Below are 26244 nucleotides of genomic sequence, written 5' to 3'. Positions count from 1 at the left end.
GCTAATGTCTCCCATCTCTTACATGCAACCTCCCCCTTTGGAACTTACTCCTGAAGGCTCCCGGTATATCCACAGCTGCAGTGCGCCTCTGGACCGATGTAGGCTTTGAAACTATCCAAGATGTTTTCGACCAAGGCAATTTCCTTGAACGGCCAGAGCTACCTGCATCCCTGCGAGGGAAGCCCTCCCTTTGGCTCCAATATATGGGCCTTCGCCGTTACCTTAAGAAAGGGTACCCAGACTTTCCATACCCTCATACCCCCAGATGACCCCATACTCACTGAAATCCTGAATACCATATCTACTACGGAAAAGGTCTCCAGGTTATACATCTTACTGCAGTCCAAAACTATTCCCCCCCCTTTGATAAACTCAGGCGTACCTGGGGCGAGGACATAGAAACTGAAATAACTGGTCAACGCTGGGACCGTATGTGCACCCAGATTCACGTACATATCGTTCAACTCCTGCTTCAAACTGATCCAACTCAAGGTACTCCATAGATTCCAATACACCCCGAACAGATTACATCACATGTCAAAGGACCATCCCCCCAGGTGTCCAGATAAATACATACATATGATGTGGTCTTGTCCGCGTCTTTCTCAGTTTTGGCGAGAGGTTTGCTCTACCATGTCTGACATCCTAGACTACACTATCGCCCCATCCCCACTGACATGCCTCTTCCACAAGCTCCCTGGCCTCGGCTGGGATCCAGGAAACTGGCGGAGCTTTGCATGCTTCTAGCGGTTCGTTGTATTCTGTTTCGCTGGCTCCGCCCCGGGGATCCCACGAATGCTCAATGGCTCTGTGCTGTCACATGGGCTTCGGACACGGAGGAGGCTTGGGCAGGTCAGCAGCCACTGGTGTGGAGGCCGAGGAATGTTTGGTCCCCGTTCCACTCCTACATCTCAGCAATATCTGCTGACACTGATGATGACCCTGATGATCCCTCCTCCCCCACCCCTACATCTTCTTAAGTTTGCATCGATTATCACTGCAATATATGAGCTCTAATTACTGCATTGTTTGCTGGTCCCTCTGACTCGCTGTCTGTACCACTTTCCATCTGTGTACATTGATTGTATATTTGCTTACTATTGTATGCTGCTCGTTCTCTTGTTGTATTTTCAAGCACAATAAATAAAGTTTAAAAAAAAAAGCAGTTTTGTAAGTCAAATGTTTTAGGCTGGCCTTGTGCATGGGCTCAAAGGGCGGACCCAGGAGTTTGGAGAGCATGACATTAAGATCCCAACCTGGTGGAGGGTTAGAGATGGGAGGGGATAGCCTCTTTACCCCTTCAGTGAATGGTTTAATAACAGGAACTTTCCACCAGGACACCTTGTTTTGTGAAGTGGTGTAAGTTGACAGAGCAGCCAGGTGTACTTTGATGGAGTTGAATACTAAGCCGGAGTCTAGTAGGTAAAGTATGTAATCTAAAATGTTAGCTGGGGATCATTGGATTGGGTTTATGGTTTGTGACCTGCACCATATCACAAATCTCTTCCACTTGTTGAAATAGCAGTGTCTCGTGTTGGGTTTCCATGCCTCCTTTAGGATATCCATATACCTTTTGTGGAAGATTTAAGCGGCCGAATTGTAGGGCTCAGGAGTTAGGCTGACAAGTTCATAGCTTCGGGACGAGGGTGGGTCCCTTCTCCAGCATGGGGTCTGGCATGGATTCACATGCTCATGAATATTCCCCGTCATCGAGCCAGGAATCCTCAGTAAAAGAAAAAACGGTTTCACTTTGACTTACAAACTATCTTTCCTATAAACCAATCACTGAGCTCTGGGTCATACTGCCCCCAGCCAATGACTGCCCTCTTCCTAAACCCCTCCTCTGACAGCCATCTTCAGATTTTTACCGCACATACAAGTTTTGGGAGTCCTCGAGTTTTGCTCATATAGCTTTTCTATGTTTCCCCGCTATTTTTTTAAAAAGTTCCTATTTTTGTCAAAAAGAGCCCGTGTGCTCTTTCGTTTCTTTGACCGGCAAACAGGGATCCATTTGTCGGCGTCTTTCAACACCACTCAAGGGCAAGAATTGGCGAGAGTTTCATCGAAGATTCCAGAAGGCCATCGGGCCTACACTGCACGTGAAGCTCAACTTTAGCTGCGTATTGAGGAATGCGTTTGTGGAGGACAAACACTCCCAGTGCCTCTGTCTCTGTCCGGATCACAAGGAAGCTTACTCATGTAACCTTGAAAATGTATTTTTAAAAAAAGAATTGAGGAAAAACTACAACCAACACAAAAGAATAACCTATCAAAAACAGATTTGATCGTACAAAGCAGAAATTCGCAAAACGAAAAATACTACAACGACCGGATCACAAAAGCCAACCACACTTGGAACTAACTGCTCAACATCGTAAATGAAATGGGAATTCCCCCCCGGATGCAATAACATATCAGACCCACCGCACCACCTGCCCTGAGCCGCAGGTGCAGGAAGGACAGCACGAATGAGGCCATCTTGTTTGCTTCTCGGGCCGTGCCCCCAGGAGGTGTTTTTGTATCTCTTCCCCTTTCAGGATTCACCTGTACTGCTTGAAACAGAGCACCACATTCTCCTTTTTGGTCTGGGGAGGCTGGTGCCTATGCTGGACCCTTCACTCAATGATTGATCAGTTTAAGAGGACACAGGTACAGTCTTGCTGGTGTGGAAATCTTGAGAAGGATGCCTTGCTGCATTTATTTTGAGCTGTGATGTATGACTCCTGGCTAAGGTCACCATTCTTGTATCTCCATCCTGCTGTTGCTGAGTTTCCATTCTATTGTCTGCACTTCTTCAGAATTCTTCTGACTTCCACTGAGAATCCAGGCGTGTTCCTCCAGTGTCTGTGTCTTCTACTACCAATCTTGCCTCAGCGACTGTAATCATTTGTTTTAAAACACCCAAACTACTGCTCCAAGGGCACCACTCTGCATCAGACTCATTTCTACATCTGGATCTCCTGTTGGGGGTAATCAGACTCACCTGACAAATTGACTAATAGTTCTGTTTGTCTCTGACTGTTGGGCTCCTGTGCTGAGCTAGCCCATGCAGAACATAAACATAGCCTTCTCTGGTGGTGGCTTCATTACTCGCTTCTACAAGCTCTCGTCCTCTGGGTTGTGGAGTTTAACACTTGAGCTGGGCTAATTATGGTGAGTCCCCTGATCCTTTCTGGGGTCGTCTTTTGGTCCACCCTGCTTTCTGGGCTCCACATGTCAGACCCTTTATTTATCTTCATAGGATAACTTGGGTCCATGGTTTCATATGGACCCATAGGCATAATGTTGGGACTTGGTGGCTAATTGAGTTTCTTAGACCTGTCTGTTTTAAATATCCAGGACATTTGTATACTGTGTGAACATTATGTGGCCTTGAGAGACCATTTTCTTTTTTTCTTTTTTTAATGCCTTTTCTGAAAATGTACTTTTTAACTATGCACTTGACTCTATATTGTCTAGTTAATTCCTGTGCACAACTTAATTACATGAAGATCGCTTTGCAGAAATATTATGTAGGCTGTTGCTTATTTTGCGATAATCAAAAGTACTTACTTTAAACCAGGTCTCTCCTTCTAGCTGTATCTGGTCTCTCGAAATAAGAAACATTTGGTATATTTGTTGGTAATTCTGAAACTCTAACTAGATGTTTATATACTGTGGGTCAACTAGCCATGCTCAATCCACTGATACCATTTATAGTTTAGTGAATTAAATGTAAGAAAACGTGTAAAACAAAGTGCTAAACTGATTCGGTACAGTTTGATGGCTGATGCAAAGCAGAAAAATACATTGTAACCATGACCTCTCCCCAGCGCTTAGGAGTTCATTTTCTTTCACCATGGAAAAAGTTAAATGTTGCAACATTTTGTTTCTACAATGTTTAAACAATACAGATCTAACTTAATTTTCTTTGGTCTTTTTAGTTGCACAGAAGGGATCCATCTGGCAGTTTTGCTGAAGTTCTGTTCGGAGGGGGACAATATCCCAGATGCCTTCTCTCTTGTTAATTACCTCAATGAATGGATGCCACTGGTTGAACATTCAGTAAGGAAACCTGTGTGCCTATCTTCACATATATCAATGTCGCCTCTCTATATTGGATTTTTTTAAAGGCTATTCTAATCTAGATTTCTTTGAGGACTGCAGCGGATCAACAATAATCACATGACTCGAGATGTGAGGATGACCACGTTCATTTTCACACAGAGGAAAGGGAGGGGATGAATGCCTACGGAAGCTAAGTGTTTACCTGTAACTGAACAAGAGTATCCTTCCTGGGTTTGAGCTAGACCAGCAGTGTCGGGACGGAATAAACAAATGGGTTCAAGGGATTCTCAAACGTGGGGATACTAGTGTCCCTCAGATTTACCAAAAGAAGTCTGTCTTGGATTGTTGATGCCATCTGTGCCTTGTTCAATACAGTCACAGAGTTATGACATTCAACTGGAGTGTGGTTGGGTAAATGTCTACAGGTCTTGGAGTTACTTTACAACAAAGTAAGAAGTCCCACCTTGGTTTTAATCTAAATCAACAATGTCTTGAGTTAAATAATTGTCAGTAGACTGTCTCAGGGATGCTGTTCTCCCCCAGATTCTCTATAGGACAACCCAATCTCTGGGATGTAGCACTCTGCTGCTTTTTGGAATACAACTCGGGGAGTTAGCTTCAATCTCCTCCTTTTCCCAGCTCAGTCTCGGGGGGATAGAACACCAAGCCGCTTTTTTGCCCAGTCCTTTCCGCATGGTTATAATGTCCTGCTCACTAGCCATAATCCACATCAGTAGGATGATGTCTAGCATGCCGATTCCTAATCTGGGCACATCATGCCCCAATCCCCATATAGGGGTCAGGCTGTACTTTCCTTTCCTATATGATAGAGCAACAAGACAAAATAAAGAGCAACACCTTTATATTTAAACACCAGATGGGATTTGAAGAATGTTTATGGGGTCGAGGGGATTCATCTACAACTCAAAAGGCACAGTTATTCTAAAAGTCTCAGGATGAGTTACTGAAATGGTGAAATGGCCTAACTGAAGGACTTCATATCCTATCTGGATTCCCTAATATAGCACAGCATCAGCGGCATTTGGCACACAAATTGATCTTTGGCAAAATAGGGATAAAGTGCTCTGGTCGCCTTTTGACACGTCTAGCAGCAAGTATTTCCACCACCGTTGGTTTAGGGTATTAACATGACACATTGCTACCAGCAAGTATTCCACCCCCTCCTCCTTGCTTTGGATAGTATCTTGAAATGCTCCCATCAGCAAGTATTTATTCTTCCTTGCTTAGGGTTTTTGTCAGGCTGTGATATTCTCACCCATCAGCCATAGGCCACCCTCCATCTCTTAACAGAGTCTTGGCTTGCTTTCTTGCGCTTTGGCTCCTGGCACTGGCTGCGATCTAGGCCTCACTAGGCTTACACCGAGTTTCCTTCCTCTTAATACGGTCTCTGCCTGTATGAGATGTAGCCTTCAGTACGCTTCTAGCTTTCTCTGCTCCTCTGGCAGGGAAGGAGGCAGGGAGGGAGGGGGGTTGAGCGGGAGCAGGAGAGGCGCAAGGGGGACTCTTGCCTCAAATAGTGCTCTTTTATAGTTCCCTTGATGATCCTGATCATTCAATAACACTTGTGATTGGTGTCTCTGTAGCCTTTCTCGATTTGGGGTGTGGGATTGGCTCGATCGTGTTCCTATGTACTGAGTTTGATCATTTTCCCATAGTAAGTTACCGGATTCAATTATCATTTTCCAGCGATGAATGAGGATTTAAAAACCCTACCCACCATCATGGAGTCAGGTGCATTCATTAGCCCCACAACCTTCATGCTAATATTCTTGATTATATCAGTCCCTATAGCAAAGATGAAATGCATGTATAAATTGCCCCCATTGACTGTCAATGTTGTTCAGACTCCTTGATCCATTCAAAAAAACTGTCTTTTAGCCCATCTAATCCCTCATTGGGGATAATGACATACCTTTTATATATGACTGGGTGTCAATCCAGGAAGTCTCTACTTGTAACACACTTGAATACAATATAGGTGATTACCACATGTTGGAATATTTTCCGCTCTGTATTCCTTAATTGAAAAATACAAACAGAAGAGAACTTGTCAAAATATCCCTATCCATGACGTCTTTCTAACTTGTGCAATAAACCCTAGTAGCAAAACACTCACAGATGCTGGGCCTGATTAGGCCCAGGTTCTTGTTGGGATACCGCAGCGTTTCCGTGTGGTGTGAAAAAGCGGGCACCATCTTTTTTTACTTACCTAATATACACAGCGTGATGCCACACGTTCAGCGGCTGAGGTCACGCTATAATTTATATGTCTTGTTATAAGAGAAGAGGCTTTAGAAATGGGGAAGAACTCTTGAGGGATACACAAATATCACTTCACCTAGCTTTGGACATCCTGAACTCCTAAAGTCTCTGTTTAACTCCCACAGGTATGTCTTAAAATGTTTGTCACATCTACTGAAGGAGATTGCTTACATTTCTTCCATCCCCTCTTATCTCTCTCCCTCTCTCTCTTGTTCTCTTTTTCTCATATATTCTCTCTCCCCTTCCCACTACAAGTTTTGCTTATCCCTTTTGACAGTAAAGATTATCCTGCACTTTTCACCTAGGAGAGGCATGTTGCCTTCAAAGTTGGAACTAGAGTGGTTCTCTTGCTTACTCTCACTCAGGAGGAATATGACACCCTTCATACCAGAGGTGTTTAGGGGGCCCAGTACCTAGGTTTTCCCTTGGGCTCCTCCACTGCCCTATGGCTAGCTGTCCTAGTGACTTCAGGGTACTCCACGTTTGTCCGCCTTTGGAGCCTCAACCCTCCTGTCCGTGCCAGTGGAGGGCTATTGCTTCTGCAGCTGCTCTTCTTATACTTCTCATCTGCCTTCAATTCCTGGCTTCCTTTCTCTCTACTCCTAAACTCTCCTTGCTCTGCTGGCTCTCCTACTTCCACACCTGCCTCATTGTTCTGGCGCTAGCCCTGCCTACTTCCTTGGTCTCTCTCCATTGTGGCGATTGGCTATGTATAAGTTCTTTCTTTAAGGAGACTTTACATGGTTGTGTGTCAAAACTGGTTCCTCCTGTTGCTGGCCTACATTGCTCAGAACTAATAAAATATTTGCCAGACATTTTGACTCCAGGTTAAAGCCTTATCTGTAGCTTCATGGCATTTCCTTACTGACTCTGTTAATATAATATTGTGACTGATTGGACTCCTTTGCATCTCCCAGGCACCTAGCTCCTTCCTCTCGCATGTTTCATGCAAAGGTTGGATGGATGCAGCATTGGTCCTTTCAGTAGCAAAGAGCTCTGGGTACTGTCATTGCTTTTGCCTTTCGTTCCGCCGTTCTCTTCTCACCTGCTGGGTCTCTATACCCAATGAGTTATAATAATAGCTGCAGGACTGATGGTAGAGGGCCTATCGCAAGATTAAAGTCTTAAGTCTTATGGCAGGTTACACTCCTCCTCCAACTTGCATATAGGTATTAACATAGGAGCCACACAAAAAAATAAATAAACGGCTTCTGAGAGATGAATGTGTCTCCAGTCTAGGAATAGACCCAGTGATGGAGAGTCTCTCTCCCCCATATACCACCTCCAGGAATCTTCTGGCTCTTTACCCTGGTAGTCCTGCTATCCTGGGGTGTACTGACTTCATCACAGTTCATTTGGCAATAACCTAGTCTTCCAGAGCCAGCTTTTTCCGTCAAATGTAAGCGTGAATGGGATCATCGGAATTTGGGTTCTTAGAGGGTTTAACCAATTTAGAAAAGAGAACATTTTGCTTTGTTTTTCTTTAAGAAAAGAAAATACACGCATTAATGAGACTTAGTGACAAACTCAATGTCAATGCGCATAGATGACTCGAGAGTATTAGTGAAACATATCTTTATTTGAGAATATAAACAAAATAGAGCCATGATATGATAATGGCTTTGGTTAGTTATTTAGTGTGGTGAGCTGGGTCCACTCCCCACCTTTAATATGGGAGAAGTTAAGGTAATAGATATGGGAGCGGTCCACTCACCACCTGATGTGCCTCCCTGAGGGTAGGCAAAGGGGTGGGTAACCACAGGCCCGCTACTCTACAGGGTAACACCTTGGTGACCCCTATGAAACTGGAAGAGGATTTGGAATACTACCGGTGTCGGGGGGGGGGGGGGGGGGGGAATTCTGCCGGGGTCGGCCGGGCCGTCCGCAGACCTCTGGGCAGGGAGGCCCCAACTCCTCCCGTATATCCCAAAAAGATAGAGTATGAGACACACACAAGAAGCAAGGTGACTCTGCTGTTTATTAAACACAAACGGCAGGGATGGGTCAAGGATCATACGCGTCTGACCTGACACACACACAATCGTGGGGCTCGCAGGGCCCTTTTTACTGTAGTATGACGCGCTACTTGCGTCACTTTAGAAAGTTAACAAAAAACCTATCGCCACTCTTAATTGGTTGCTCGAGTGGTAGGGTTAGTATAGCATACGTATAGAGAATAATATGAGTGGACAAGGGTTAGTCACGTGATATATCTGGGTTGTCCCTACAATTAGATACATGAGAATTGTTACATGGAGACTCCTAATGATTGATTAATGTTAATGGCGTCAGTGATAAGAGCCCCATGTTCTGATTGGTGCGCCCGTGAGCTTCCCAGCCTGGGACCATCGCTGTTCCCAGCTCTCGGTGTACCTGCAATTTGCAACAATGTTTCACTATGGGTACATGCAGACAATGTGAAGACTTATTCATGAGCTGGACGGCCGACTACTCCCACTGTCACAGATGTTCATTGATCCTTTCAAATGTATCTGCCTGTGTCTTGTAACGAGGGATCCAGACGCCTCCTTCCTCCTGGGCTTGGCATCTTGTCAGGTTCGGCTTGGTCACGTGAGGTGGGACCGTGTTTGAGGCAGCATTCTGCACAATTAATATTATTTTTCCACTGTGTGCCTGGTTTAATTTGCAGGTGCGACTTTGATGTTGGTGCACGGCGTGCGAGGTTGCAACATCGTGCCCTTGATGGTCTGCTTTTGGAATGTGGGTTTGCAACATTACGACCTTGGCTGTCTGCTTTCGCCAGGCTCATTCTGCAGGATCAGCAACCTGACTCTTGTTCTGTTAACGTCCACGGGAGCTCTTGCTTGCGGCCTACTTAGGCTTGGTGTATAGGTGGAACCGTTTGGTGCACAGGCGCTTTAGATTATAGTCTCATATTGTCTTATGACCAGAATCGTGTCTTCGTTATAATTCTCATTATGGCACCTGGGTTTAGAAGAAGCGTAAGCAAGCTCTTTATATGAGTTCATGGTGCGTCTTGCGTTTCTGCATTTTGAAAGCCTATGTGGAAAATAATAAAGATGCACGTCCGTGAGTATGTCTGTCGCCTACGTCATAGCACTGAGTATATTCTTCGTGTAGATTGGTGCGGGAGTGTCCAGTGTGTATATTGGCACAGGTGTGCTATCCGTTGGCTAGGTCGTCATGGCATCTCTAACGACATATAGGTTTTAGTCTAGTTGATCCATGCCGCAGGCATCGGCATGGACAGGGTGAGCTGCTGGCACATCCTTATGTTCCTGTACCAGGGTATCTGGTCGTCTGGTAGATGGGCAAACTCTTCTCGTGGCGGGTGCTTGGGCCGTGAACCTTTAGGCCAGGCGCGAGAGGGGGAAGATGGGAGCCTGTTTTTCCATTCTCCCACTTCAGTCCCCCCTCTGGTCGACTTGTCGACCACAAACATATCCTTTTCGTTATCTCCTCTTACTCTCCATATTTTAGTTATTCCTCCTAAATGTCCATAATGGTTAACATGATCTTCAAATGACCAATACATATATTCACAGGTTCCTCCAGGAGTACAGTATACCCATTTCCCTATGTAACTCCTGGGGTTTCTTGGGTTCTCGACCTTCACCGATGGTGGGTCCAGGTGGTTGGTGATGATCTGGTTGCGTAATTTCTCTCTCTCTTGTATTATTATGCCTGTGTGTTGGCCGTCATCTGCTGGCATCAGTGGGTGCATACCAACCATTTCAAGCAACTCGTCAGTGGTGCATGCCTTCCGGGCTTTCCAAAATCTTATTACGATCAATGTAGCTCCAGCCAAAATAATACAACCAACTATAATTTTCAGTCCATCTGACAGCCAAGATGGCATCCATGACCATAATAGCGAAAACCAGCTCTCATCCTTTTTCACACCTTTACTTTCATCCACCATTTTGGAGTGCAACTGGGCCAATTGTAAAACTGCTTCTGTTAGTGTACTGTTGTCAGCATCGTTGGCAGGAATGAATGTGCAGCATGATTGTCCTATCTTTGCGCAAACTCCTCCTTCCATGGCAGTGAGGAGGTCCAATACATATCTGTTCTGCAGTGCTACCATCCTTATTGCTCGCAGCTCCTCTTTTATCGCGTTGAATCCGTTTACTGTAGAATTGATGGTCATCATAAGTTCCCATCTAGATATCTGGAGCCATTTTGCGTTTGCGTAAGCCTGTAGTCCTGGATGTATTATTGAGGAGAAGAACATTGCTGCTCTGCTGAATAGTCTGTGTTCTGGCGGGATTGAAGTGAGTGCCGTTTCCGACCTTCCCCATAGGTAATTTCCTGTCAGAGGTTCTCCTTGTCTTTTCCGTCTATTTAGGACAGTATCATTGCCGCTAGTCCTGTTCTCTGGCTCCTCCTGAGGTGGTGCAGATCTCTTATTTCTCTTGTCCCCTTCATCCATTTTGGGAAAGTTCGCCACATTCACATGCTTCTGGGGTACCACTAGTGATGGTACATTGACGTGCACCATCGTGCATACACCATTCCACAGAGGGGGCAGGGTGTGATATGCCTTTTCTCCACAGGCCCAGTAATGGTCCATTATCACTGCTGTTCCTGCTCCCCCCTCAGGTAACTCCATCACGCTTCCACAATTGGTGTTGTATCCTACGTCCACCTCTCTTTTATGTTGGTAGCATACTTTAGGCGCAGTGAGCGGCAGTATTGTTATCGGGTCTTCATCCGTTTCTATCCATGTGAGCATAGGCACGTATTTGATCCAAGTCGTCCAACATCTGTGGTTGTGTGCATCGATAGTTGAAATAGTTTCTTTTGTTACCATGTTGCTGCCAACCACTCCTATCTCCCATTTGTTGTCCAAGTACACTTTCCCCGTTATCGTCACCAGTGGCCTCTCCCAACATCCTAGTTTACCAGGAACTTCAGTGGCGTACCAATCACATGATAAATACTGCAGTGTTACTTTCTTTGTTTCTCCTTTTGCAGGAACACTTGTTATGTATCTGAATGCTTCAGCATGTAAACTGCTCTTGTGGTAACTCAAATAAGTCTTGAGGAAGTTGTTTTCGTATGGGTATGAGGCCCGTGTTTTCCACGTCATATGCACCACTGTCCCTTGAAATCTTCCTTTCGTTTGGAACAGTGCCAAATATATTATGCATCGTGCTGTTTTTTCGTCTATTTCTGTGGCAACAAATGTTTGAGAAGCGCTCATGGCGTATGGTATTAATGAGCAAACGTAGCAGCTGTCTTCTGTTGTCTGCTTACCAATGCGGGTCATGTGTTGATACCATATGTTGTTTGAGACGTGTGCTGAATCTTGTATATAATTGTCAATACCTTTATTATCTGAGTATGTGCTGCGTTGAACTCTATTCTGCTTGTGCGCAATTTTACTAATATCACCTGACGTAACACCTGTTGCAGCTGGGGATGGGGGTGTGTTAGGTTTGGGTACAGCAATAATATTGATAGCACAGCTGTACTGCCATACAGAGGCAGCTACGAACCCGGTGATTATCAAAATCCCTATTACTTTTATTACATATGCTAATTTCACCGGCATTTTGCTCTTACCTTGCTGCAGTCCGGCAGCGTATTCTTGCGATGTTAGAGTTGCCCGCCTGAAAATTCTCAATATGCTGGTTATTAAATGTTAGTTGTTTTTTGAGCTCTCCCTATCAAATAGTCATTCAGTGCCCAGGCGAAGAGCTGTTCCCACGCTAATCTAAGCGATTTATCTCTTAGCGCAGGCAAGTATGGGTGGAGGTGGGGCATCGAGTATTCTATGGCCAAGAGGAATGCTATGTAGTAGACATGTACCCTTTTCCTTTTCAGGTACGTTGGCCTTTTTATTTCATATACAAATTGGTGTGACAATTCTTCTGGGTAATTATCGTCTGAGGGTACCATCTACTCCTGGGCAGTGAATTTGTTAGTCATCTATTTTCTTAGCAGTACAATAATACACGGTTCCTGCATGTGCGAGAGAAAAGAAAAGAGAGCATTCACGTGTTTACATGTGTATTTGTGTAAGGCAATGTCCTTCAGTTCAGTTACTACTGTAATGGGGACAGGGGTCAGTGGATGGCGGGCAGGGGGTTTTTGGGCTCAACTGGTGGACGTGGCTTTTACTCTTTGAGCGTGTAATCATGGGGTGGGCTGTATGGGGATCACCCCTTTCTTCTTCAGTTGTTGTCTCTGGGGAGTCTGGGGAGTGACAAGGTATGGGAATACTTGGGCCGCTGGTTGTGGTAGAACTTTCTTCCTCCGTTGTCGATGTTGTTGCTGTTCTCTCAATGGACCTGTCGGTGGCGCTGGGGCGGGTCTGTTGTTTGTAGATCTTTACGTCGTGTAGGTGGTTCCAGGCACGCTTGTCCTGTAGCTTTACTGCTCTTGTTGATACCTCCTCTACCAGATGGGGACCAGTAAAGCGTGGGCTGTTCCACTTCCTATTGAAGTTGCGAAGTAGTACGTGGTCACCTTTAGCAATCTTACACAGTCCTTCCTTTTCCAGTTCTTTATCCGCGTCTTCTTGTTGGCTTCTATTAGACCCGCCCCGTGTGCGCTCGAGCTGTTGAGACACAAACACTACACTAGTAATCAAAGAAGACACATATTGGTACATTTCATCACCAAAAACACTTGCAGTGCTTTCTTGGTCGGTAAATGCTCTTGACGTTGGCGTTAGGGGAAGGCGCATTTGACGTCCGGTAACCACCTCATGGGGAGTGAGGTGGTGGTCGGACCCTGGCCTATTCCTTAGCTCAAATAAGGCTAATGGAAGACAATATAACCAACTTCTCTTTGTTGTTTGCTGTATCTTTGCAATTGCCTCCTTTAATAGGCCATTCAGGCATTCACATATACCGTTGGCCTGTGGGTGGTATGCACATGCAAATTTATGTTTAATGTTCAGCAGTGATGTAATGTGCTGAAACATCTCGTTTGCGAAATGTGGGCCATTGTCTGACCTTAACACCTCGCACACTCCCCACCTGGGGAAGACCTCCCTCACTAGAAATTTAGCTGCTCTAAATGCATCTGGGTGTGAACAAGGCCCTGCCTCAATCCACCTAGAAAATGGGCATACTACTACAATCATATACCTATTTCCTTGACATATATTGATCATATCAACATAGTCAATATGGAGATGCCGGAAAGGTCCCTCTGGCCGGGGTATAGTACCTCTTATCACCTTTAGAGTGTGGCCGGCCGTAAACTGTTGACATGTGAGACAATTACTGATAAAATTTGACACATGCGAATTTAACTCGGGGCAGAACCAGTCTTCCCTAATTCGTGCTGCAATTACTTCCTTGCCTGTGTGGGCTGGATGATGTAGTTGGTTCAGGGCGGTGTTCAAAAGTGCCAATGGTATTACAACTTTTACAGTGCCACCCTGGCGTCATAGTGCGTCGGTTGGTGACATTGTACATCCTCTTTTTACCCATATTTATTTTTTAGCCATTGGTGCAGCCGCTTGTAACTCCATAATCTGTGTCGCTGGGAGATGGGTATACCCTTCCCTTATCAACATCTCCTTAGCCATTCCCCTCCCTCTCCCTCTCTGTGACTCTGGGGGGGTTCCATATCTCACCAAAGTATGCAGCATACTTCGCATGTGCGTCCGCTGCTGCGTTTCCCTTCGAGACGTGGTCCTCACCATTGGTGTGTGCGGTGCATTTTACTAAAGCTAATTCTTGGGGGTTATTAATTACTTCGATTAGTTCAGCCAATAAGAGGGCATGTTGCACTGGAGTGCCATCAGCTCTCCTAAACCCTCTTCTTCTCCATTTTGACAGCCCTGAATGGACAGTGGATGTAACATATGCGCTGTCGGAATATATGGTCACCCGTTTGTCAAAGCTTTCCTTCAACGCCAAGATCAGTGCGACCAGTTCAGCTGCTTGAGCGGAGTAATGCTGTGGTAATTGTACACATTTCATTGCCACACACACCGGTACCTCCATCATGTTTACCACCGCAGCCCCAGTTCTCCTCACACCATCCCTCTGATCGATAGTTGATGACCCATCAATAAATAAGAGCTCACCCCCCTCTAGTGCGGTCTCCTCAACTTTTCTAGTACATGAGTACATTTCAGTTATTTGTGTACAGTCGTGGGCATAATCTCCCTCCTCAATTACTTCTGCTAGGAACCTTGCAGGGTTGACCGTGCTGCATCTAACAATTGATAGTTCGGGTCTGGATAGAATGATCTCATAACCTGATGCTCTTTGCGTGGTTAGGGTGGATTTAGGTTCATTTAATATCGCAAAAAGTGCATGTTCCACAAATAGTGTAGTCTGGCACCCCATGGTGATTGCTGATGCTTTTTCCACCGCAAAAGCAGCTGCGGCGAGACCTTGTTCGCAGGGGAAGTGGCCTAACATTACAGGATCTGGCCACTGTAAAATGCTACTGGTTTGTAGCCCATGCTTGTTTTTTGAGCCAACACTGCTTTCATTACTGCTGAGTCGCAATGTGAAAATATAAAAAATTGCCGCTCATAGTCTGGGGATGCCAGTACCGGAGCAGTTGATATCGCATCTTTTAATTCATCAAAAGCTTCTTTCATTTCCATCGTCCACCCTAGTTTTTTCTCCCCTTTATTAGCTTCCCGTAACGCCTCAACCAGGGGTCCTATGTACGAACTGTAATCAAATACCCAAGCTCTACAGTAGTTGCAGAGCCCCAGGAACTGCTGCAGTTCCCTTACAGTTTGTGGCATTGGAGTGGTCGAAATAGCTTGTGCTCTTTGTGGTGCGATCTTTCTTCCATGTTGGGATATAAGCTGACCAATGTAAAGTACCTGTTCCTGACAGTACTGTATCTTTTCCATGTCTACCTTGTAACCTTTGTCAGCCAATATTGTCAACATCTTTAAGGAGTCCTCTCTGCATGCTTTTTCGTTTTTACTGCAAATTATTATGTCATCCACATACTGCAACACCGTGCTTTCTACTTCAATGTTACCCAAATCCATCTGTATCACTCTATTAAAAATTGAAGGTGATTCACAATACCGTTGGGGCAATCTGGTGTGCTTCCACTTAGTGTTTCTGTAAGTGAAGCTCGTCAGATCTTGTGAGTCTGGGTGTAATGGTATTGAGAAAAAAGCATTTTTAAGGTCGATCACTGTAAATCGTGATGCTTCTGCTGGAATGCCACACAATATTGTGGCCGGGTTTGCAGCTACGGGATATTCCGCTTCTACTATGTTGTTCAATGGCCTGAGATCCTGTATAAAGCGCCAAGACCCCCCTTTAGCCTTGCGCACTGGGTACACAGCCGTATTACATGGTGATTCTGAGGGGACCAATATACCATTATTTATAAGGGCCGTTATGGTTTCATATATGCCCTCGTCTGCCTCTTTTGATAGTGGGTACTGTTTTACTCTGGGTAGTATTGCACCTTTTTTCAATTTTATCTTTACTCCCCCTATACTTTTTATGCAGCCCACGTCATAGGGGCCAGTAGTCCACAATGATTTGGGTACTTTTGACATATCGTCCTTAAAGAAAGGGACCGGGGTGCATGCGGGTGCCTCAAGTGCCATTGCAATTTTCTGTGCTACTTGTTTGTAGGCCACTCTTAGCCGTATTTCCACACTCATCATAAACACCATTTCACCTTCCTCCTTTTCATCTGAAAACAGCTCCTCATCTGACACCTGGGTGAGCCTACATCCTTCTGCTAATGCTATCACTGCCCTCCATGCTCTTCCTTCTCTGTCTTGGGCATGTACAGCAATATAATCAGCTGTTGCAATAATGCTCTCAATATCCATTGAAACCACCTTCCCTTCTGGTTCATTAACAGGTGTTTCTGGTCTGAACAGATAGGCTGCTGGCCTTCTCCATATTTTCCCTTCTATCCCTGGCATCCATGCAATTGCCATGTCCGTTCCATACTGGAAGAATTCACCATCTACCCGCTCCGCCCTAATCGTTGTCTGTCCACAATATGCCTGCATAATCTGTCGTGCTGTGAGCATGTTAATCCCCGGAGTAGAGCAAATTATGCCGTCCTTAGTAAAGGAGATCGTCATATTCAACCTGTTCATTATATCTCTCCCCAGTATATTTACTGGTGAGGCACTATAATATAAAAGTGGAGCTGACAGATCATAATCTCCAATAGATAAGGGAATGTTATCAGTAAAGGGAACCAAACCTCTAGCCCCAGAGAATCCTTGGGTGTTCATGGTCTCGCCTGACATCTTAAATTGACCTTCCCTTATGCAAGACCGGGTCGCCCCGGTGTCAACAAGGAATGATAATTTTTTGTCACCTATCGTTACCTCTATGCGTGGCTCCTCCGCACTATTAGGTGTTACTGACAGGATGGGACACACCAAGGCCGTCTGTGGGCTGTCCTATTGGGGGTACAACGACTGGCCATTTCCGGTATAAGGGTTGTGACCCAAAACCGTCACCCTACCCAGTTGTGTTTGTGGTGTTTGGGGTTGTTGTGTCATCGCTACCTGTTGTTGTGGCAGTGTTTGGGGCTGTTGTTGTGTTAATGGTTGTTGTTGTTCATTTCCTTGTTGCAACATTTGCTGTTGTGGTATGCCCTGCTGTACCTGTGAGGGCCTTGGTTGTCCCTGATCACTCCATGATGGTGTTCCTGGTCTAACTCTACATGTGCGTGACATGTGCCCCAATAGTCCACAGCTCCAACACACCGGTGGTTCCCTATTCTGCCATGGAAAGCTCCCTGTGTTGTCCTGGTATACTGGTTGCCCTGTGGGGTAGTAATTTCTAAGTCCTCCCACCTGCGGATGGGTGCCATATCCGTACCCTCTCCCTCTCATAATTCCTCCTCTCCCCCTGTTATAATTATAATACCCAGCTCCTTGCATTGGGTATCCTCCTCCCATGTTGGGCGTGTATGGTTGGAGTGGCGGCACCTGTTGTGTCATAGTGTGTGAAGGTGGTGTTTGGGAGCAATCTTGTGCAGCCACTACTTGTGTGGGGCTTTGGGTCATTGTCGTAGGTGTAGTTATTAGTGCCCCTTCCATTGTGTATTTAGTAAGCTTTTTCTGTACTAATTTAGCCTCTTCCGTTTTCCTGTCCTCTTCCTTTTGTTTCATTTTTCCTTGCCATGTCCTACACTGATGCACTATAGTCAGTTGTATTTCGGGCCATGGTTTTGCTTCCATTCCCACTACTTTCTTTAGTTGTTTCTGAACTCCTTCTGGGAGCCCTTGTACCAGTATATCGTAAAATATTGCTGGTGTTTTATCCCATTGTTCTCTAGTTTCCATGCGCCACTTCTCTTGAATTTCCTGGATATAATCAACAGGATCTTCGTTCTCATGCATCTTGCGGGATGTAATTGCTCCTATATCTGATGTGTCTGGGTACTGTACCCTCAGTGCCTGCCATAGTGCATGTCTGCAGTTTGCGAACGGTGCCCCATCGTGCGATGTATTTGTTATTGTTACCCCATGAAATCCCGCTCTCTTCCAGATGTCATCCGCTCTATCCCCTAATATTGATATTAAAAGGCCCTTTACATCTCCTACTGCCAGCTTCTGTCCTGCGGTGTGTTTTTCCATTTCATATATCCATTTACCCGCACCTCCACTTAATGATGGGAGCCTACATTTATATTTTCTTTATCGGTATGCTTCCAAGGAACATACTGTGGTCTAACCTCACCTCTCTCCAAAAGTGGCATTAAATTATGTTTTGTTTCACACTTTGTGTTCCATAATATTGAGTCCTCACCCCCTTCCTCCTCTTCCCTTTCTTCCACATTTTCACTTTCGTTTGTATTTCCCCTGCTCATACCTCTTTCTTCTCCATCTTTTCCCCTTCTTCCATCTTTCTCTATATTTAATGTGGGCATGTTTATACCTCTTTCCTGCCTGCGGCTAGGTAGGTCTCTAAGCCGCCATGTATAGGGTGTCAGTTCGTCGGTGAAGGGCGCTAGTTTTATTTTGCGTAACGAACGTGAGGTGGTTGAGCATGTAGGGTGCGATAGGGGAGGGCGTGATGGGGATGGGGATGTTGCGGCCTCATGTGCCTGTCTTTCCTCTATTCCTTTCTTTCCCTCCTCACTTCTCTCCATCTCATCCTTTCTCCTACTGATCCATGGTGAGTCTAGGTTGGTCCGGGTGATGTATAGTTTATCTAAACTTTCCCTTTCACTGTTTCTTCCTTCATTTCCCGCTCCCTCTTCCTCACTACAAAAGCTAGTCATAAACGGCACCCCCCACTCTGTCTTTTTCCCCTTGATCGTTACTGTATGTAAATCTATTAGGTCCAGTTCTCCTCTTTCTCCTTTGTCAACCGCTCCCCTTTGTGCTGATGTTGTTGCTACTTCTGTGTCATCATATACATCCCCCCATGTTCCACTCTCCCTTCCCCTATCTCCTCTTTCTCCTTCATACCTTTCCTCCATCGCCTTACTATTTTCCTCCCTCTTCCTTTTCAATTCCTCCATCACTTCACTTCTCATCCGTTCTAATAGTCTTTCATCCTCTTTCTTCCTTTCCCATTTCGCCCTTTCTTTTCCTACTATTCTCTCCATCACCCTCCCTTCTTCGTATTTCTTAGTAGATTCTGATAGTAACCTCCTCCTCCATATTGCCATTTCTTTTTCTTTCTTCTTCTTCCCTTTCCTTTTCCCGCAGTACTACTCTTGATACCCTTTCTGCTGCTGCTTTTACCCTGTCCGCTTCTCTCCTTTGCTCCTCAGTTCGTTCCCTTATTTTTTCCAATTCGTTCTTACCTTCTTTCCTTTTCCTCGCTCTCTCTCTCTCCTCCCTCTCAAGCTGCTTGATCAATTCATTCTGTTCATCCCTTAATTTTGCTAATCGTTCCTCCAAAATCTCTTCTTTTTGTCTTAACAGCTCTTCCCCCCTCAATTCACTCTCCCTGGCATTATCCTCGTCTGTTTTCTTTGCTACCTCCTTCTCTTCTCCTGTTAATGAACCTCGTAATTTTAATAATAACTGTGCAGCTACCCATTCATCATTTCCTATTTCCATAGTCTGGTCTTCTCCAGTCCTCCCCTCCCCTGCTGGCATTTTCCTATGAGCCACATATGGTGGAGGGCTGTATGCCGGGTTCGAGTATTCCTCAGCCGCCCTTAACTGTCCTCTTTCTATTTCTCCCAATTCTCTTAAGGGGTACAGCCCCCCTCCCTCTGTTTTTACTCCCGTTGCTAGGGGTATATCATTGCTCGGTTCCTTTTTTATTTCATCTGCTTTATTATTCTTTTCTCCTCCCTCACCTCTGTTTCCCGTGTCCTTTGGGTCCTTATTCCCCTGATTCCCATCCTCTCCTTCCTCCTTAATCTCTGTTTCTTCTGGTATTTCCCCCATAGTGAACATTCCATTTGGTCCTGGTCGGGACCCCTGGAACATCCTCCATAAGTTAAACACCTCCACGTGGTTTGCCAACTTCTTCCCTTTATATGTATTGTGCAGATGATTTAATAGTGAATGTTGGGCATATGGATCGAAGCTACCGTTAGGCGGCCACGGTGTTAGCATTTTGTTATCCGTCCCCTGGGTCCATTCTATGCTATACTTAATCAGTTTCTCCCTATGGGGTGGCAGTGTTGTGCATATGTATTGTAGTGGCGTGGTGAGGGTGTTCCCCCACCCTCCCGATCCTGTTCCGTATGACATAGTAGCGCTCCACTTGCCACCCTTCCCTAATCTATTATCAGTTTATCCCACTAGTAGTTTACAATACACAGCCTTATATCGTTACCTAGCCCCGTAAGTTTGGGGACTTACGATAGTCCGCTTAAGGAAAATTATAAAAATATAGTATGTTACATTTGTAGATTTTCCTCTGCCTTTCTTCCTTTATACAACACCCTTACGGCCCCCTGCGGCCGAGGCGTACGTAGCCCCCTGCGGCTGCGTACCCCTTATTGCGTTCTTATACAGTCGTCCTGTTTTCACGTGCTCCTCCCCCTTCTACACTTGCCGTGGCCGGCGTTCTCCGTGCGCAGCCACGTTCCCCGTTTCGCCTTTCCTCGATCAACTCGTTTACCGTTTATCTCCGTTTCCACTCCCTTACCACAGTTCTCTTCCCCACCACTCTCAAAACGAAGATGCCTCGTGCTTGCAATATCCTATGAAAACCCTACTGGTGACGTCACCGATCTCTTAGAGCTACTGGTAGGTTCTTCATATATTCTTTAAATCCAAAATACACCTGCAATCTACCCCCGTTAACCCCACAGCTGTCTTCCTGTCACTCCTGGAACAAGGTAATCAAATCAATAATATAATCGGACTGCGCACGCTGCGTCGCCTCGCGTGTGATACGCCCCTCGACAGGAGGGCTTAACCAGCCAATTATCTTCCGTATTTGGCAACTAACTAGCTACCGCCTACAGGGAAACGTCATCTACCTATCGAGTGTCTTGCTCGAACAATAGGGATCCTCATCTACTCATTGATCAATAAATGCCAAATCGTAGGAAGCCACACACACCCTTACACGTAGTCGCGACCTAGGCCAATCAGTGTCTACGAGCGGCCGCACGTGATGTTTTCGTGCTCCGCACCCTTCTCTCGCATTGTTCAACTATCATTCATTCTATTTCTAACACTAAATTGTCAAACCTTCGCCGTTCGCCTGTGCAACACCTCCCGCCTCCCGTATTTAATTCCTCCCCCCTCCCTCACAATTTCACATTGTTTGTTGTGCGTGGCATGCTCACCAAGTTCTCTTGATGCGGGGCCGCTCGACTGCGTGCACCCCTCCGAGCGGCTCGTCACCTCCCCTCGTCTGGACCACGTCTGGACACTCGCCAACCGCGGGCGGGATACTTCTCAACCGGCTCCCGAGGGCCAATATCCGGATTGCGCTGTCCGGTCTTCTCGCAGTTCCGCGATGGTCCTGTAGTCCTCAGAAGGGGACGACGGCAGAGGGGGCCGCGCCGCCGGGCCTCCTCGCAACTCGAGTGCCTGGAAAAAGCAAAAATAAAAAAGGCGGATCTTAAACAGATCTCAGCAGTGCCTCCAACTTGTCGGGGGGAAATTCCTCCGGGCAGGGGGGCCCCAACTCCTCCCGTATATCCCAAAAAGATAGAGTATGAGACACACACAAGAAGCAAGGTGACTCTGCTGTTTATTAAACACAAACGGCAGGGATGGGTCAAGGATCATACGCGTCTGACCTGACACACACACAATCGTGGGGCTCGCAGGCCCTTTTTACTGTAGTATGACGCGCTACTTGCGTCACTTTAGAAAGTTAACAAAAAACCTATCGCCACTCTTAATTGGTTGCTCGAGCGGTAGGGTTAGTATAGCATACGTATAGAGAATAATATGAGTGGACAAGGGTTAGTCAGGTGATATATCTGGGTTGTCCCTACAATTAGATACATGAGAATTGTTACATGGAGACTCCTAATGATTGGTTAATGTTAATGGCGTCAGTGATAAGAGCCCCATGTTCTGATTGGTGCGCCCGTGAGCTTCCCAGCCTGGGACCATCGCTGTTCCCAGCTCTCGGTGTACCTGCAATTTGCAACAATGTTTCACTATGGGTACATGCAGACAATGTGAAGACTTATTCATGAGCTGGACGGCCGACTACTCCCACTGTCACAGATGTTCATTGATCCTTTCAAATGTATCTGCCTGTGTCTTGTAACGAGGGATCCAGACGCCTCCTTCCTCCTGGGCTTGGCATCTTGTCAGGTTCGGCTTGGTCACGTGAGGTGGGACCGTGTTTGAGGCAGCATTCTGCACAATTAATATTATTTTTCCACTGTGTGCCTGGTTTAATTTGCAGGTGCGACTTTGATGTTGGTGCACGGCGTGCGAGGTTGCAACATCGTGCCCTTGATGGTCTGATTTTGGAATGTGGGTTTGCAACATTACGACCTTGGCTGTCTGCTTTCGCCAGGCTCATTCTGCAGGATCAGCAACCTTACTCTTGTTCTGTTAACGTCCACGGGAGCTCTTGCTTGCGGCCTACTTAGGCCTGGTGTATAGGTGGAACCGTTTGGTGCACAGGCGCTTTAGATTATAGTCTCATATTGTCTTATGACCAGTATCGTGTCTTCGTTATAATTCTCATTATGGCACCTGGGTTTAGAAGAAGCGTAAGCAAGCTCTTTATATGAGTTCATGGTGCGTCTTGCGTTTCTGCATTTTGAAAGCCTATGTGGAAAATAATAAAGATGCACGTCCGTGAGTATGTCTGTCGCCTACGTCATAGCACTGAGTATATTCTTCGTGTAGATTGGTGCGGGAGTGTCCAGTGTGTATATTGGCACAGGTGTGCTATCCGTTGGCTAGGTCGTCATGGCATCTCTAACGACATATAGGTTTTAGTCTAGTTGATCCATGCCGCAGGCATCGGCATGGACAGGGCGAGCTGCTGGGCAGGCAGATGGACACATCCTTATGTTCCTGTACCAGGGTATCTGGTCGTCTGATAGATGGGCAAACTCTTCTCGTGGCGGGTGCTTGGGCCGTGAACCTTTAGGCCAGGCGCGAGAGGGGGAAGATGGGAGCCTGTTTTTCCATTCTCCCACTTCACCGGTCACAAAATTCCCCAGGACATTTTATGGTGACTGGAAACTCTATGGTATGCACAAACCCTCAGTTACAAAGGTAGTAACTTTGGGACATTCATGGAGCCTCTTCTAGCGGGGACGGTGGGTCCTCCACAAGTTTGTGCATCCTGTGGCACTCCCCCCGAACGCCCAAGGAACAGAGGATTAAGTTGGTCAGAATCATAAACCAGAGATGTTTACGAACTACACACTTGATTACCAGATAGCTGGGAAGTGGACCAAACGCTGGGCATGGCAGCAGCCCTGAAGAAATGCCAGGACTGGTGAGACTGAAGAGACCTGCAGCTGCACAGTCTTGCATTCAGTATCGTACAGAATTGGTAGATGGTGGCGACTGCTGTCACCCTTAATCAGTTGACAACCATCATTAGAGATAATAAGAATCATACATGTAACCAATCCACACAGGGCACTGTTAATGAGGTAATTATGGGAAATGACTTATCCATAGAGCAAAGGTCTACAACCTATGGCTTTTGAGATGTTTTGGACTACGACTCCCATGATCCCTCATTGACTAAGATGTTGAGAGTTGATTGTAGTCCAAAACATCTGGAGAGCCAAAGGATGCAAACCCCGCTCTAGAGGATTATCTATTCTCATTCCTGATTCAAAAAAGAAAGGGGAATACATCTCGGGAAAACTAGGGAGGATAAAAGGGGTTGGAAATCTACAGTTGAGAAGAGGATCCTTAGGGAGACAATAATGGCGGCCCCTGCTCCCTTGTACTGTAAGGAAGGCATGGTATTCAAAGTATGACAGACACAAGTGACCACAGTACAAGGGTGTTTATTGAAACTTATCAAGGGTGTGATAAACGCCTATCAAAACCTAAATCTAAGATGGGAGTAAGTTACGACCATCAAAATAATAATAATGCAGTCCTAGTGGAGTCCCGTCAAAATGAAAGGGTCTCTACTAAATAAACTATTGCCAATACTTGCCGCTAAATTACAAATAGTGTGGGGGTAATATTCATGGAAAAAAGGAAGTGTTCAAAAAATAAGTCAGGATGTTCAGGACGTTGACCTCCCTTCCCCAAGTTTTCAGCACAGGACAAGGCAGTTCACTCGAGCATAGCACTCTCTTGGGCTTCTTCAGCACGAGGACACAGTTCCTTTAACCAACATCAGGGCCTTCTGTGCCCAAGTCTCTTACATTCAAAGTCTCTTGATTCAGAGGGCCTGATGTACCAAAAACAACAAATAATGTCCTTTCAAAAATATTAAAGTCTGGCTGTTCGCTCTTCATCCTGGATCCCCTTCAGTTTTGTTGGGATCCCCCACTTCCAGGCTCAGATCCCTTTTTTATACAATTAGCCTCTGTCAGCCAGGCTCAGACCAATTTTAGTTCGTCGGCATCAATCAGTTGGGTTGACATTTGCCACAGCAATGTCTTCTCAGGTGACTCATGGTTCACCCTGGATCGCCCTCTTCTGGGCTCAGACCCCCTTTTATACAATTAGTCTCCCTCAGCCGGGCTCAGACCAATCTCTGTTAGTTTTAGCTATCAAAGACTTTCGAATGGGCACAGGATTTAGCTTGATGCATTGCAGGACCACTTGATTTTACAGTTCAATAATTCACACATTCAGTTGGATACCAAACAGAGACCTTCGAAACCTTTTGTTTCACAAAGTTCAGTCGCATACACCACATCTTTTTTCATACTATGTTGCTGCTTGGAACCTTGATCGTAACCCAGTCCGGTCTGCCATCAGTTTCTCTGACTCACTGGCTGGGTTCACTGGCACTGCTTTGTTGTTGGAGCCAAGGACAGTACAACAGCGGCAGTCGCTTCTCCCTGTTTGGTTATCAATGCGGGAGGGCCTCATGTTCCTTTGACGCACACTGCATCGTTGTTCAGCTGTAATTCCCGGTCTTATGTTTGTCTTCCTCAAGGCCTCGTGAAAGTCGCAGTTCTTCTCCGAAAAGGTCAAGGGTAGTTACCTCCTTGCAACCCTCTCTGGTCTTGCCACCTTTCTCCTCGGTTTAAACTGCCATCTCAGAATTGCTGCTTCTTCGTGCGTTTTACATTGCTCAGAGTGTACCTTTGTGCGCCGCCTTTTATCTGTGTGGGAAGTATGATGGAAGTCAGGTATGTGTACTTATCAGTAATTGCCTGACTCTGCCTGACCCTTATGTTGGGACATGGCAGGTACACGGCTCGGTTGTTAGTCCGTTGTCGTTCATCATGAACTGTCCATGAGAAAGTATTTATGCCGGTTAAGGGGAGGGGGAAGGGTTGAGCTTCTAGGCATCCTACCTGGTAGGACGGGGAAAAGATTTCACAGGGAAGGGGATACCGCGTCTCACCCTCCGGTGTCCCACTCCCCGAAGACCCCTCATCCAGATTATCCTCCCGCACTGGTCCACCCCCAGGAACTGGATCCAAAAGTGATGGGCGTGTCCTGGCCACCTGGATGACCGGTCCCCAGGGACTGGCGGGTGAGGCACCTTCAGGTTTCTCACAGTTCCCAGGGGAGAACCTGGAAGCCAGAATTCTGAGTAAGACCACAGGTTGGTTGAACTCTGGAAGGGCTTGTTGCAGACCAGAGGAAAACATTCCCAACAGAAGGAGCCTGGAATACAGAGACTACTCAGGGAGTGGAGATCTACACCGTTTGACTTTGAGGGAAATGGAAGACCAAGAAACTCAGACTTCCACCATTACCCCCAAGGCGAGAGACTGTCCCAGAGCAGGAGGAGAATTAAAATATCATCTACCTGACAAGGGCACAGACGAGGCAGAAAATTCTTATTACCATAATTGAAGAGACCGTCTGACAAAAGGCATTGGAGATTAGGATAAAAAGGTCTGGTAAAAGACCTGATAAGAAAACCCAAAGGGACAGACTGGTGACAGGCTCAGTCAGCGTGCCGCTTACCATTAATGGTCTGACAGAGGGTCAAACAAAAACCTTGGAGATGGCCTGATGACAAGGCTCAGCAAGAATTCTGCTACAAAGTTCTAGTGGAAGACCTAGCAAGGAAACAGAAGAGACAGCCTGTGGATAATACAAATAGAGAACTCTTGCAAAGGTCTGGCAGAAGACCTACAGATGAACCAGCCCACCAGAAGTAGAACATTCTTTACTGTGATCCCTGATGGCTTACTCCAGTGAGAGGCTAAACAGAAACTGCAAGCCGAAGATCCAGAAGCAGACCTGTTGTAAAAATGAGAACCATGGTCTGGAGAAATGACCTGGCAGACCCCGTAAAGTCAAGGTCTAGAGAGACCACTACCGGGTCCATGGGCAATGACATGCCCAGTATTTCCTTGATATGGCCCAGTATCTCTTTCCAAAACACTTGGGAATATTAACAGGTCTACCACATATGTCCCAAGGTCCCTACTTCGCAACAT

At 46.1% G+C, this 26244-nt stretch overlaps 1 protein-coding gene across 1 annotated transcript in view; it reads left to right on the top strand.

The window, feature by feature from the left end:
- PSMG2 (proteasome assembly chaperone 2) overlaps positions 1-26244 on the top strand; it is a 299366-nt gene that overhangs the window by 233844 nt on the left and 39278 nt on the right. The window contains exon 6 of the mRNA XM_069620829.1: positions 3924-4044. Coding sequence (XP_069476930.1) covers positions 3924-4044 — 121 coding nt within the window. The remainder of the gene's footprint in view (positions 1-3923; positions 4045-26244) is intronic.

This window comes from Ambystoma mexicanum, chromosome 5q (assembly GCF_040938575.1).
Source record: "Ambystoma mexicanum isolate Mex_15411 chromosome 5q, UKY_AmexF1_1, whole genome shotgun sequence".
NCBI lineage: Eukaryota > Metazoa > Chordata > Amphibia > Caudata > Ambystomatidae > Ambystoma > Ambystoma mexicanum.
This window is presented reverse-complemented; position numbering and strand designations above follow the sequence as displayed.